At 47.6% G+C, this 14195-nt stretch overlaps 1 protein-coding gene and 1 non-coding gene across 2 annotated transcripts in view; both read left to right on the forward strand.

Annotated features, from left to right (window-relative positions):
• Positions 1-1061: 1061 nt before the first annotated feature.
• trnal-cag (transfer RNA leucine (anticodon CAG)) lies at positions 1062-1144 on the forward strand. The gene has a single exon. It is a non-coding gene; the product is annotated as a tRNA-Leu (tRNA).
• A 4428-nt stretch (positions 1145-5572) lies between these two features.
• The window catches only part of shtn2 (shootin 2), a 30795-nt gene continuing 22172 nt past the window's right edge, over positions 5573-14195 (forward strand). Inside the window, exons 1-8 of the mRNA XM_056300219.1 lie at positions 5573-5606; positions 9321-9370; positions 9527-9587; positions 10190-10284; positions 10641-10824; positions 11562-11659; positions 12875-12956; positions 13466-13560. Coding sequence (XP_056156194.1) covers positions 5573-5606; positions 9321-9370; positions 9527-9587; positions 10190-10284; positions 10641-10824; positions 11562-11659; positions 12875-12956; positions 13466-13560 — 699 coding nt within the window. The remainder of the gene's footprint in view (positions 5607-9320; positions 9371-9526; positions 9588-10189; positions 10285-10640; positions 10825-11561; positions 11660-12874; positions 12957-13465; positions 13561-14195) is intronic.

Genomic DNA, 14195 nt, shown 5'->3' on the forward strand with positions numbered 1-14195 from the left:
TGTCCCAGGTGCCCCCAGGTCTGCAGTCAGCAGACTACGTGTTCATCCGTCACGACGCACACCGCCCCCCTCTGCAACCCCCTTATGACGGCCCCTTCCGCGTCCTGGAACGGGGAACTAAGCACCTGGTGGTGGATTTTGGGGGCACGGCCGAGCATGTTTCAGTGGACCGAGTTAAACCCGCACACCTGGACTTGACGCAGCCGTTGGAGTTAGCCCAACCTCCTCGTCGCGGTCGTCCCCCGGCTCCGCCTCCTCCCCCCGTGGAGGCCCGAGCTGCCTCTTCTGCTCCTCAGGCCGACCTCCACAGGCCCGCGTCAATGCCTCCCAGAGACACTCCGGCCCCTGTTATCCGGAGCCGCCGCGGACGGCCTGTTGTCCCCCCGCGCCTGCCTGACTTCGATTACTAGGGCGAATTCTGGGGGGGCTCATGTGGTGGACACGTATTGGGGACAGAATTCAACCCAGGAACTAAGGGTTAAGTCATGGTTGCCCTGGCAGGTTAACGCAGGGTTAAGTTATGGTTGTCCAGCCAGTTTTCTGATTATTCTTGCCACCTCCGCTCAGTCGAGCTGTGGTTTGGTTGCTCTCTGATTTACCGTGGATTAAAGAAAGTTGCCTACACGGCTAAAGTGTGAACCTACGGTCTTCTCCGTTCCTTCGGCTCTACACATGCATATATATATGTGTGTGTGTGTGTGTGTGTGTGTGTGTGTATATACACATATAAATGCAAGGTAAGACTTTTTAGTGGGACTTTGACGACACGTTGCTACGGCGCGTGCTTTATACAATTAAAAGGTGGTATCTCAAAGCATTACTGACAATACGAAACAATAATGCAAATTTGACAGCCGAAGGAGTTATTTTGGCTTTGACTTTGTCATTTAGCTTGGATGGTAAGGGTGAAGTATTGTGCAGTTTTGTAACTTCTAAATGTGTTTTTGATAATTAGGGTGATTAATTCATAAACGATACAACCCCCCCCCCAAATAAACAACGAACGCACTTATATAGTTGCACATTAAAATATTAGTGCGCATGCGCAACGACAGGTCACAGTCAGGATGGCCGAGCGGTCTAAGGCGCTACGTTCAGGTCGTAGTCTCCCCTGGAGGCGTGGGTTCGAATCCCACTTCTGACAGAAACGTTTTTCCTGTTTCAGCCCCTTTAATGCCTTAAATTAAAGTGAAGCTACGACTCAAATTACCGGAACACCGTGACCCGTGCTTCATGTTTTATTTGTTGTACTATTTCATCAAGTATTGTTGTCTTTGTTTTAATTATTTGTTCACTATGTACATTTTTATGTATTTTAACTCATCTATGTGGTATATTTTTGATATCCGCTGTCTTTACTATATATATATGTATATATACATATACACACACACACACACACACACATATATATATATATATATATATATATATATATATATATATATACACTCACCGGCCACTTTATTAGGCACACCTGTCCAACTGCTCGTTAACGCAAATTTCTAATCAGCCAATCACATGGCAGCAGCTCAATGCATTTAGGCATGTAGACATGGTCAAGACGATCTGCTGCAGTTCAAACCGAGCATCAGAATGGGAAGAAAGGTGATTTAAGTGACTTTGAACGAGGCATGGTTGTTGGTGCCAGACGGGCTGGTCTGAGTATTTCAGAAACTGCTGATCTACTGGGATTTTCACGCACAACCATCTCTAGGGTTTACAGAGAATGGTCCGAAAAAGAGAAAATATCCAGTGAGCGGCAGTTCTGTGGGCGAAAATGCCTTGTTGATGCCAGAGGTCAGAGGAGAATGGCCAGACTGGTTCGAGCTGATAGAAAGGCAACAGTAACTCAAATAACCACTCATTACAACCGAGGTATGCAGAAGAGCATCTCTGAACGCACAACACGTCGAACCTTGAGGCAGATGGGCTACAGCAGCAGAAGACCACACCGGGTGCCACTCCTGTCAGCTAAGAACAGGAAACTGAGGCTACAATTCGCACAGGCTCACCAAAATGGGACAACAGAAGATTGGAAAAACGTTGCCTGGTCTGATGAGTCTCGATTTCTGCTGCGACATTCGGATGGTAGGGTCAGAATTTGGCGTCAACAACATGAAAGCATGGATCCATCCTGCCTTGTATCAACGGTTCAGGCTGGTGGTGGTGGTGTAATGGTGTGGGGGATATTTTCTTGGCACACTTTGGGCCCCTTAGTACCAATTGAGCATCGTGTCAACACCACAGCCTACCTGAGTATTGTTGCTGACCATGTCCATCCCTTTATGACCACAGTGTTCCCATCTTCTGATGGCTACTTCCAGCAGGATAACGCGCCATGTCATAAAGCTCGAATCATCTCAGACTGGTTTCTTGAACATGACAATGAGTTCACTGTACTCAAATGGCCTCCACAGTCACCAGATCTCAATCCAATAGAGCACCTTTGGGATGTGGTGGACCGGGAGATTCGCATCATGGATGTGCAGCCGACAAATCTGCGGCAACTGCATGATGCTATCATGTCAATATGGACCAAACTCTCTTGAGGAATGTTTCCAGTACCTTGTTGAATCTATGCCACGAAGGACTAAGGCAGTTCTGAAGGCAAAAGGGGGTCCAACCCGGTACTAGCAAGGTGTACCTAATAAAGTGGCCAGTGAGTGTATATATAAACATATGTTACGGGTAATGTGAAAAAACGGTTAATATGTCAACATGCAATTCCTGTCTGCCAATCAGGCAAGACACATGAATGAACGGGCGAGACCTTTCAGATGTCGGATGCGCGTGCACGCGTGTGCTTTACTTGCACAGCAGCGAGTCTAGTTTACATCGACATTCTGTTTGCTCCCTCCCATATTCTCGGATAGGATAAGACCGATGAAATATGTAGGCTACTAGTAGGATATTAGCCAGGTGAGGGAGGGGATCGGGCACATTTTTGGCTTTTTTTGGTGGTTGTGTAAAAGTGCATCTGAAAGGTCTCTGCACATTACCCGGGTAGTGTGCACATTACCCGGGTAGTCTGCACATTACCCGTTTTTTCGCATTACCCGTGCAAGGTAAGATTTTTTTTGGTGGGAATTTTACATTTAACATTAAAATCAAATGAATGAAAAGAAAGCTAACCAGGTAGCAGTGTTGTGAGAGTCAGCAGACCACGTGTTCCTGTCCAGCAGGAGCCCGCTGTGACTCGTCCTTCATCCGTCACAGCGGTTAATATTAAGAGACAACTTCACCTTTGCTAATTAGTCAGTGCAAAGGTCAGCGTGACAGCACGAGCAACACTCGGGTGGGGCAGCATAATGAGGGAGATTAGCTTAATGAATTGCATGAACATTATTCAGTAGCATGACTCACAGCAGCTTGTGCATTTGCTGGTGCTGTGGGTTGTGCGTCTTACACTTTTCAGACAAATTGTGAAATTCTTTTGGAAACGTTGGATCTTCCGGAATTCCTCTACTCATCTACCATTCATTCATTCATTCAGTCTGTCTTTGCGTACATGAATGTTTCCGCTTTCACTTCAATGTAAGTTGGCCACTGTATTTAGCATCATATAGAGCTGTTGGACCTAGCTGACTCGAGGCAACCAGGAAGGATTTGAATTTTTCACTGACAGAATGTGTTTCATAAAACCCTCCAAAATACTAAAGTACCCTGTTCTGAATCCATCTCTTGTACATACTACACTTGTACTAAACGTGCACTACAGTTAATAATAATAATAATAATAATAATGATAATAATAATAATAATAAGTTGAGCTTGTATAGTGCTTCTCATCTGCAGAGACAGATCTGGAAGGAAAGGCCCGAACCGAGGAAGCCTCTTGGATGAGAGGCGAAACGTCTTCACGGATATAGACCAGGTCCAGGTCCAGGTCCAGGTCCAGTTGCACTTGATTCAACTCCTTTGGAGCTCCATGACGACCTGGAAGCGCTTCATGTACGCGTTGCTCTTTGTAAGGGTTTTCCATGAAATACAGCAACCGGTTTAACCGGTTACTCTTGCTGTACTACACTTGTACTACAGTTGTACTAGACTTGTACTACACTTGTACTATAGTTTTACTACACTTGCACTACTGTTTTACTACACTTGTACTATGGTTGTACTACAGTTGTACTATAGTTTTACTACACGTGCACTACTGTTTTTCTACACTTGTACAATGTTTGTACTACACTTATACTATGGTTGTTTTACACGTGTACTACGGTTGCACTACATTTGTACTTTGGTTGTACTACACTTGTGCTATTGTTTTATTACACTTGGAATACACTTGTACTACGGTTGTACTACACTTGTACTACAGTTTTACTAAATTTGTACTTTGGTTGTACTACACTTGTACTATGGTTTTACCACACTTGTACTACAGTTGTACTACGGTTTTACTACACTTGTACTATGTTTGTACTACACCTGTACTATGGTTGTAGTGTAGTACAATCATGGTACAGGTGTAGTTTGTATTATGGTTGTACTACACTTGCACTGCACTTGTACTATGGTTGTAGTGTAGTACAACCATGGTACAGGTGTAGTTTGTACTATGGTTGTACTACACTTGCACTGCACTTGTACTATGGTTGTAGTGTAGTACAATCATGGTACAGGTGTAGTTTGTACTATGGTTGTACTACACTTGCACTGCACTTGTACTATGATTCTACTACACTTGTACTATGGTTTTACTACACTTATACGACACTTGTACTACGGTTGTACTGCACTTGTACTATGAGTTTACTACACTTGTGCTACACTTGTATTACTTATAAGAAATGTGAATCCACCATCGGCCAACCGTTGCGGCTCTCGGGGTCTCTGCGCCGGACGTCACGTGACCCCCCTAAACCGTTTCTGCACAAGCAGATGAAGAAAACCGCAGCACGACGCAAAACGTGATGTTTTTGGATTATTGTATGTCGTCATCATCATCATCATCATCATCATCATCATCATCATCACCACAGGCTGAATCATCTCAGAGCTTCATCCGGGTGCTCCAGAGGCCAGGGACCCAGACAGGAGGCGTTGATGGACGGATGAAAGCGCGGCTGAACGAAATACGCGGACGGAGAAAGAGAGAGAGCACATTGTCCGCTTCTCTTTTCTTTCCCTTTTACCCCCCAGGATGAAAAGGAATGAAGAGCGGAGAGGCCTTCACTACTACCCCCCCCTCCACCCCCACCCCCAAAAAAAACCCCTGTCAAGTTCATGACAGGCCATTCTGCTCGGCACTCTTCAGCTACGAATTTAGCTACGTTTTTTTAACCATCATTAACATACCTTTCAACAATTAGCATACACTGTAGCATGTATGCTAATCAACTCAAGCTGCAGTTTCACATTTCGCAACGCGCAAATGTTCCTCTTTCCAAATCCGGACCAGGAGGGAGGAGGGTTCAGACAGAAAGCACAGTCCCCTCCGACACCGCAGCACGCCCAGCTGGGTTTGCAGAAGCAACACTTTCTCAAGTCCACACGTTGACCCAATACAAGTCGACTGACAAGACGTGAACCACAACATAAAATTAACTTGATTCATTATAAAATGTGGGCGCGAGACGAGGACGTCGGAGCTGCAGGTAAGAGCCGATGATTCAGGTGGATGTGATGGAGGGGACGATGCGGGGTGGTGTAAGCTGGCACCAAAAGACCCTTTTTTTGTGGTTGTCAGATGATCAGGTTGAATCTAGCTGAGGTCAGAAATTATGAACTGAATTAACCTTCCAAAGTCTCGGTCCAACAAGCTGCGCACGCTTTTGAAACGAAGGAAACAAAAAAAACCCCAAACTAACCAGAAAGACATTTGGAATCACGGGTGTAAATATCGCCGGTGCCCCAGAAGATGGCAGGGGTCCATGAAGGAAGAACAAGACGTTTTGCTGCTTAGCTGTTGCAGATGGGCCGTCTCACCCATCCACCCTTTCACACCGTCTCCACAGGAACCATTCAGCAGCAACCAACCGGTCACGCGCGCGCGCGCGCGTATGCGTCTGTCCGCTGCTGCTCTCGAGGCTGCTGGGTCCGTCAGCCTGGTCAGGTCTCTCGAGGCTGCTGGGTCCGTCAGCCTGGCCAGGTCTCTCGAGGCTGCTGGGTCCGTCAGCCTGGTCAGGTCTCTCGAGGCTGCTGGGTCCGTCAGCCTGGCCAGGTCTTTCGAGGCTGCTGGGTCCGTCAGCCTGGTCAGGTCTCTCGAGGCTGCTGGGTCCGTCAGCCTGGTCAGGTCTCTCGAGGCTGCTGGGTCCGTCAGCCTGGTCAGGTCTCTCGAGGCTGCTGGGTCCGTCAGCCTGGTCAGGTTTCTCGAGGCTGCTGGGTCCGTCAGCCTGGTCAGGTTTCTCGAGGCTGCTGGGTCCGTCAGCCTGGTCAGGTCTCTCGAGGCTGCTGGGTCCGTCAGCCTGGTCAGGTCTCTCGAGGCTGCTGGGTCCGTCAGCCTGGTCAGGTTTGTGCACCGTTATGGCTGCGTGATGAAGGACCGCTCGCGGTTGCAGTGATTCAAAACCTGTTTCGTACTGCAATGGAGCGTTAACTCCTCAGCTGGCCTGGCACCCAAATCCACCAGGTGTATCTCCTCTTCTCTGGTGGACTTGGGCTGCCCCCCGAATTCGCTACTATATATATATATATCTATATCTATATATATGTGTGTGTTTGTGTGTGTGTGTTTGCGCGTATATATACATATGTATGTGTGTGTGTATACAGATGCAGGAAAAAAGTTTTAATATTTAACGGTACAAGCCTGTTTTGACGTCACACACGTATATACAAACACACACATACATATTGTAGCGAATTCGGGGGTAGCCCGGGAACCGCCGCAGCCGGGACGCGAACCCGTGTTTCTCGCCCCACGGGCGACTACGTTAACCAGTCGACTAAAGGGTCCGACATGTTAGCCAAGGGCTACCGAGTCTATTTATCCGTGCACGTTACACTACGCCCCCTCCCCTCCTTCGGGAACGCGCGCTTCAACATTTCAGCTCCCTGTGCCCTCACACCGTCCCACTTCTGACACCAATGTAACCGCCACAGCCGGGACGCGAACCCGCATCTCCCATACCCTTCAGTCGACTGGTTAACGTTGTCGCCCGTGGTGCGGGAGATGCGGGTTCTCAACCCGGTTGCGGCGGTTCCCGTGCTGCCCCCCCCCGAATTCGCTACAATATATACACACACCACCTTGTGTATAACACTTATGATTTTGATCCATATTTCAATATTTTTGTTTGTCCTTATTGAAATGTTCCAAAACTGCATGTCTTATTAAAACTAAATATTATTTCTGTAACCAGTTATTTTCTTGCCCGGTGCGGGATTCGTTACGAGGTGTACTACACCACAAGGCGACGTCACTAACCGCTCGGCTAAAGGGTCAGACCCGTTAGCTAGGGCTAACGTGTCTTATTAGTAGTTTACATTTCTATAACCGCCACTTATTCAATTTGGTTGCTTTCTTCTCACAAGTTACCATGGTGACGTAGCAATTGTCTGGAGTGTTTGTTTGTGTCCGTGCACGTGTGTGAGCACACGAGCGTGCGCTTTTGTTTGGGGTGGGGGGGGGCAATCACAATGACGTTTCGCTGTGGACCAACCGATGGAGTCGTTTAAAGGTGCAGTCCTCGGTATGTGGATTTCACTCATGCGGCTTTTAAACTCTATATTCTGTCAGGATAAATACCCAATTGATATATTAATGCATTGCATATGTTAGTATGTCTGTTATGAAACTAACTGACACCAAAATTAACATTTTAACAACTTTAATATACTATTTTTCAAACAATCTAAAATGGCCGCTGTCCAACGCCTGTAAATAGTCATGGTGCGTCTGTAACCAGACATGTTGGACATCATCAAAAATCAAGTTTAGACTATTTCTCTGCACCGGAGGGCGCTGGTGAGCAACGAACTTCGCGCAGGAAATGACGCGACCAACACGCGTCATAGTGACATGACGCGTACGATCACGCGCAAATTACGCGCCGTCTTTTTGACAGCTCATTGTCGTTTTAGGTAGATCTTATCAGAACGTTTTTTGTACAGTTGATCTAAAAATCATTATGCAGTTTTAGGGGCATTCAGGGAGCGGCAGGTCTGTACCCCCCCCCCCCCCCCAAAGTTATTAAACTTTGAAAATCCAAAAGGGTCATAATGACCGTCTTGGTCGTTCTAGCAAATGTCACCCAATGGGCCAGCTTCACCACCACAGTACAAACCACAGGATTGGCGGTGGCTGTCACTCCCAGACTGATTGACAGGTCTCTTGATACAAGCACTAACAGTAAACAACAACTAAAGCCGAGTTTCTAATGTTTTCTGATGCTGTGAAAGGTTCGTTCATATCGCTAACGGTTGTTAACAGCGGAGTAAAACACCCATATTTTCTATCACCGTCAGTAGGGAAAGACACAAAATGCTTATCTTTAAATGATGATGATGATGATCATCATCATCATCACCATCATCCTTCGACCGCAGTCGAGCAATATGCTTGTCGTTTGCTGATAGTAGGCCGAGGTCGCAACGCCTTCGGAACCCAGTTTCTGTCTGGGTTGGTCCCATAGCCTTTACCCCCCCCCCCAGTTCGTCTACAGGGCAGGAGTTTGTTTTGTTATTTAACCCATAACTGGGGTAACTTTGACTCAGTTACCAGGACATGTCCACGTTCAAGTGGGCCATAGTCTTTGGTCTACGGGGGGCTACTCCTCCGGCCTTTGGCTAAATAGCCTATCTCACAAGGCAGCAGGGGGCCGGTTACTTCCTAGGGCGTCGGCGATTCGCCCATAGCCAGAGCCCCGTCAGTGATACCAGTCCGAACCACGACAAGGTGGGGTTGACTCCCCTGGGAGAAGCTGTGTGTTGCGCTAGACACGTGGGTTTTTGACAACACACGCCACACCAGACCAGCTCAGACCAAAACCACAACTCAGTCGCTTCTGTTAAACATGTCACTATATGGTGAGATAAATCACAGACTGTGCCTTTAAATGCTTTTTAATTTCAATCAAGTGTGTGTATTCCTCCAAATCTGTCAATGCACCAGAGCAGACACCTTTCCCACAATGCTTGGCGTGAATACTGAGTTATACCCGTGTGCGGCTGTGGTTTTCATATCTCTTAACCCACTTTCACATCCACTCCACTGCTACACCCACGACGGTGTTGCGTCAGAATCTACTGCGAGGGAAAGTCCGTGCAGGATCCGTGTGGGATTTCACTTCCTGTATTCATGCGGCGTGCCTCCTTCTCACAGTCACATGAAATGAACATGAAATGTCTGGCTTTGCTTTTGTCTGCAGACTCCGACAGAGAGAGCTCGCCCTCCTCCGAAGACGAGCGAGACATCCAGGTGACGAGCGTCCGCCTCACACACGTGGCTCTGCAAAACGCGGAGCAGATCCTCAGACAAATAAAATGTGAATCAAACTGATAATAAAAATGATAATAATAATAATAATAATAATAACACAGATTTTTGTTGTGTGGTTTGTCTGGTTCTCGCTAGTGTGAGATCCTGGAGAAGCAAAGAGACGAGGCCAACCACAGACTGTTGGAGATAGAACAAGGTGAGAATTCAACTCGGCTCAGCCCAGCTCAATGTCCCCAACAATGGCAAAGACGACTGGCGGTGTTACGCAACACGCCGCCATGGTCCTGATGGATAGAATAGCTCTATTAAAGCGGCGGTACGTGATCCTCGGTGGAGGTTAGCGAGAGCTAGCTATATTTTGAAAACAGCCTGCAAAAGACTCCGCCCCCCTCACTTCCGCCCAGGAGTCTCGTGAACGCGTGAACTGATTGACAGCGAGTAGGGACCAACGGAGACGCCAGCTCGCAAAGCACTCTCCTGATTGGCTGATAAGGAGCGAGAGGAGAACGTTTTCTGTCTCCATTTCCAATCTTTGTTTTTACCGCGTCTAGGGAGGCCACAGAGACCGGGTTTACTTCTCAGCGCATCTGTTTACTTGATAGCTGTGGGCGTGTTGAGAAAGAATTTGACCAATTGTTATAAAAAGTGTGCTAAAATTAAGATCACCGATAGCCGCCTCAATGGAGAAAAGTTGCAGATTTCAAGCTTTACGCTTAATTCAGTTCAGCTCAGATCAACGCAACGCAATGCGACTCTCTCTCCTCTTGGTGTGTGGCTAACAGCGCTCTCCCTCTCCAGTCTCCTGTCAGCTACTGAAGGAGATGGATGTTCTTGAAATGCAATTCCGGGTCGAGCGCTCCTGCAGGGAGAGTGCCGAGTTGCTGGCTGTCAAGGTAACCCCGATTCCCCGTCCTTTCCTGTCCTGCCCTGACAATAACGTGTGTTGTCTGCAGACGGATAGATAAATTGTGATGTCCGTTCCTTGTGCTGTAGACAGGATATTCTCTTCTGGCATCACCACGTGCTGTATCGTTATTATAGGATATCTGTGGCTAACAGTCCGGCGTACTAAGATCTGCAGGTTTAAGGAACTGGTGTGTGAAATGATCACAAGCATGTCAGATGCTCTCCTTGAGATGAAATAAATGCTAAATCTCTGCCTGTCCCTTTAAGAGCTGGTAATGTAAAAAAGTGATGGCGACAACATCAGCATCCTCATCCTGTACGGTACATCCTCTCGGTTGCCCAGGTGACCAAAGAGAACAAGGCCCTGAAGAGGAGGAGTCAGATGCTGATGCCACTCATCTCAGAGCTGCCTGAAAACGTGACCTCCGTGACCTCTGACACGGAGAGCAACCTCACAGCTGAACCCGGTGACGCTGAGGAGGACGGTAACGAGGACGCCCTGCTGCAAAGCCAGGCCAGGATTGCGGGTGAATATTTTTATTTTAATCTTTTTTTGTGGATAAACATGTTCTGGAGATTTGAACGTAGCTGGATGCTGGTGCGCTTATATTTGGACAAGCTAAATAAACATTAGGAGGGCGGCACAGCTCAGTTTATTTGGATAGCATAGGCCGGTTGGCTGATACTGGCACCGAAATAGTAAATCATCAGCTTTTTAACAGTGTTTTTCACAATTTTATTTGTAACCTGGGCATAGCGGCACATTGCACAAGCTCCGTGTTTGTTTGTATGTATGGATATATTTGGCAGACGTTTATAGTCCCATTTATTTCTACATATCTAATCGTCTCGGTCTAATCTGATCGTGGTGTACCTCTTATTTTCACTTCTCTATTACTTTACGTGCTGTACTTACCTGCTTCTGTAATCATGTTCCCCCTTTGGGGAGAGTAGAGTGCTGTCTTGTGTTATCTAAACCTAACGAATTGGTCATCAGCGTAAATCTTAACAACCCGGAATAACAATGCCAGCTGATGACAGGCGGCGATGCGGCAGTAGTCCATTAGACGTGGACACTCCGTCGACACGCCGAAAAGATCCATAAATCAGTGGCAGCATTGAGGTCTCACGTGGGTTTTCAGCCGCTGAGCCCGGAGACTCTTGTGACAAGGGTCGTGGAAAACAAAAAAGGCACAGGAATGGATCGCTAACAGTTGTACATATTAGGTTTATTTCAAATCAGACTTACTGTGTGTTCTGCCAGAGCTGCAGACGTCGGTGGATCTCCTGCTGGCCGAGAAGCTTCAGTTGGAGCAACAGGTGGAGGATCTGACCAGGGAGCAGACCCAGCTCAGAGAACAGGTATCTGACCAACGCTTTAAATGCATATATGTGAACGTTAGCGAGACACAGGATGCATCGGCATGTTAATCCCTGCAGTTAAAGATACAATCCGTAAATTATTTTTGTTAAACATCAAACCTCCCATATTTGATTACCTTTCCCCACTACTGTTTTGCAAGCAGCAGTCAGCGCACGAGGGTTGTGTGATCGCTCCTCTATATGCTGTTTTTCATCGGTGCCCGGGGGGGTCCGCCATTCCCGCCAAGTTTTCAAACGTTAAGGCACCCACACAGGAAATGAGTTGAGTCTAGTGCAAAAGGGGAGGAGGAAGAAGAAGAGGAAGAGGAAGAAGACAGTTGAAGAGGAAAGTTGCACATTGAATGCGGCAGAGCAAGTGATAGGTGTTAAAATACAAAGCCAAACATTGTCCAGCGGTAGGTTCATGATCACATGATCACATGATCACGCTCGTTTTGAATTGAACTCTGGGATTTGCGGTGCAGGAGTGACATACGATGGCAGTATTACAAACAGAGACGGAGAAACACAGAGGACTACTCAGTGTAATGTTATGCCTGGCAATGAAACGTCATCCCTACAGCGAGAGAGAGAGAGACAGAGAGAGACAGAGAGAGATAGAGAGACAGACAGACAGACAGACAGACAGACAGACAGACAGACAGACAGAGAGAGATAGAGACAGACAGACAGACAGACAGACAGACAGACAGACAGACAGACAGAGAGAGAGAGAGAGAGAGAGAGAGAGAGAGAGAGAGAGAGAGAGAGAGAGAGAGAGAGAGAGAGAGAGAGAGAGAGAGAGAGAGAGAGAGAGAGAGAGAGAGAGCTCATGGTGAAGATCCCGAGACTGGATGCTAAAGGGTGAAAATGCGTAAAGGAGTGTGTATACGTGTGAGTGAATGACAGTGTGAAGATGAAGATGTGATTGCATGTTTTGGACAGTGTGAGGATGAAGATGAGGTTGTGATTGCATGTTTTGGACAGTGTGAGGATGAAGATGAAGATGTGATTGCATGTTTTGGACAGTGTGAGGATGAAGACGAAGATGTGATTGCATGTTTTGGACAGTGTGAGGATGAAGACGAAGATGTGATTGCATGTTTTGGACAGTGTGAGGATGAAGATGAAGATGTGATTGCATGTTTCGGACAGTGTGAGGATGAAGACGAAGATGTGATTGCATGTTTTGGTGAAACATCCTTCCTGTCTCAGTTGGTGCTGGAGGCTGCGGAGAAACAGGCCATACTGGACGAGATGAGCAGGCAGAGCAAGACCATGAGTAAGCTGAAGCGAGGTGGGTCTTCCTCACACCATCACATCACATCACACGTCGTGCACACCAGCACGTCCCTCTTTCACCGCACGTCAGAGCCCGCAGCAAGTCAGAGATATGCTAACAGACACGCAACGCTCACCCTCATGGGTTCGATTCAGCGGCACAGGGCGGCAGTTATTCTGCTGACTGTCACTCACACTGCAACAGACACACAAACTTTGAAACGTAACTTTGTTTTTTGTTTCTGTTGTGTGTGTGTGTGTGTGTGTGTGTGTGTGTGCATGCATGTGTGTGTACGTGTGTGTGCATGTATGTGTGCCTGTGCATGTGTGTGTAGGTGTGTATGTGCATGTATGTGTGTTTGTGTGTCTGCACACGTGTGTGTGTGTGTGCATGTGTGTATATGTGTGTGTGCGTGTTCTGTGTGTGCGCACACATGTGTGATATCCGTGTGTGTGTGTGTGTGTGTGTGTGTGATATCCGTGTGTGTATCTCTGTGTGTATTTACTGTTGTGCTGTGTGTGCAGTCTCTCGGCTTGTCACAGAGGAGTTTACCGAGATGTCTGAGAAGCTGGAGCAGGAGCAAGGCCTACGGCAGCACGCCGAAGTCTTCGCCCACCAGGTGCGGGAGCCTGTGTGTGTGTGTGTGCTTGTGTGTGTGTGTGCTTGTGTGTGTGTGTGTGTGTGTGTGTGTGTGTGTGTGTGTGTGTGTGTGTGTTCTGACACCAGAGAACCTTTTGGCACACATTCACACCTGTGGCGAGTGAAGGTGACAGGTCGAGGCAGGGTGACGGGAGCAGAGAGGGAGTGTTGGTGTTGACCTCAGGGCGGTGGGGGTGAATAGACGGAGACTTGGGGGTTGCGGCGGTGGGAGGTGGGCGGCGGGGGACTGCCTCTGAAGGGGGTTGGGGGGGGGGGTTGTGTTGTGGGACAAGAGAGGGGTCTCTATTCACTGTGTTTTCACACTGACGACAAATTGAGCGCTTTGTGAGGAGCGGCGTGTTCACATGCATGAGACAAAAGCACGCTCAGATGTGGCGGTAAACCGGCACAAGTGCACTCGCACACACTCGCACACACTCGCACACACTCGCACACACTCGCACGCATGTGCACGTGCACTACACTGCACAAACTGCCACATACACACAGGCTCATGCTGGAAGAATTTGCACACGTTCACTGAAAATATCCATCAACGCACAAAAATGCACCAGTGTCAAAACATTTATTCAGGCACACCTAAAACAAACACAA

Source organism: Lampris incognitus, chromosome 20 (genome assembly GCF_029633865.1).
Source record: "Lampris incognitus isolate fLamInc1 chromosome 20, fLamInc1.hap2, whole genome shotgun sequence".
Lineage (NCBI taxonomy): Eukaryota > Metazoa > Chordata > Actinopteri > Lampriformes > Lampridae > Lampris > Lampris incognitus.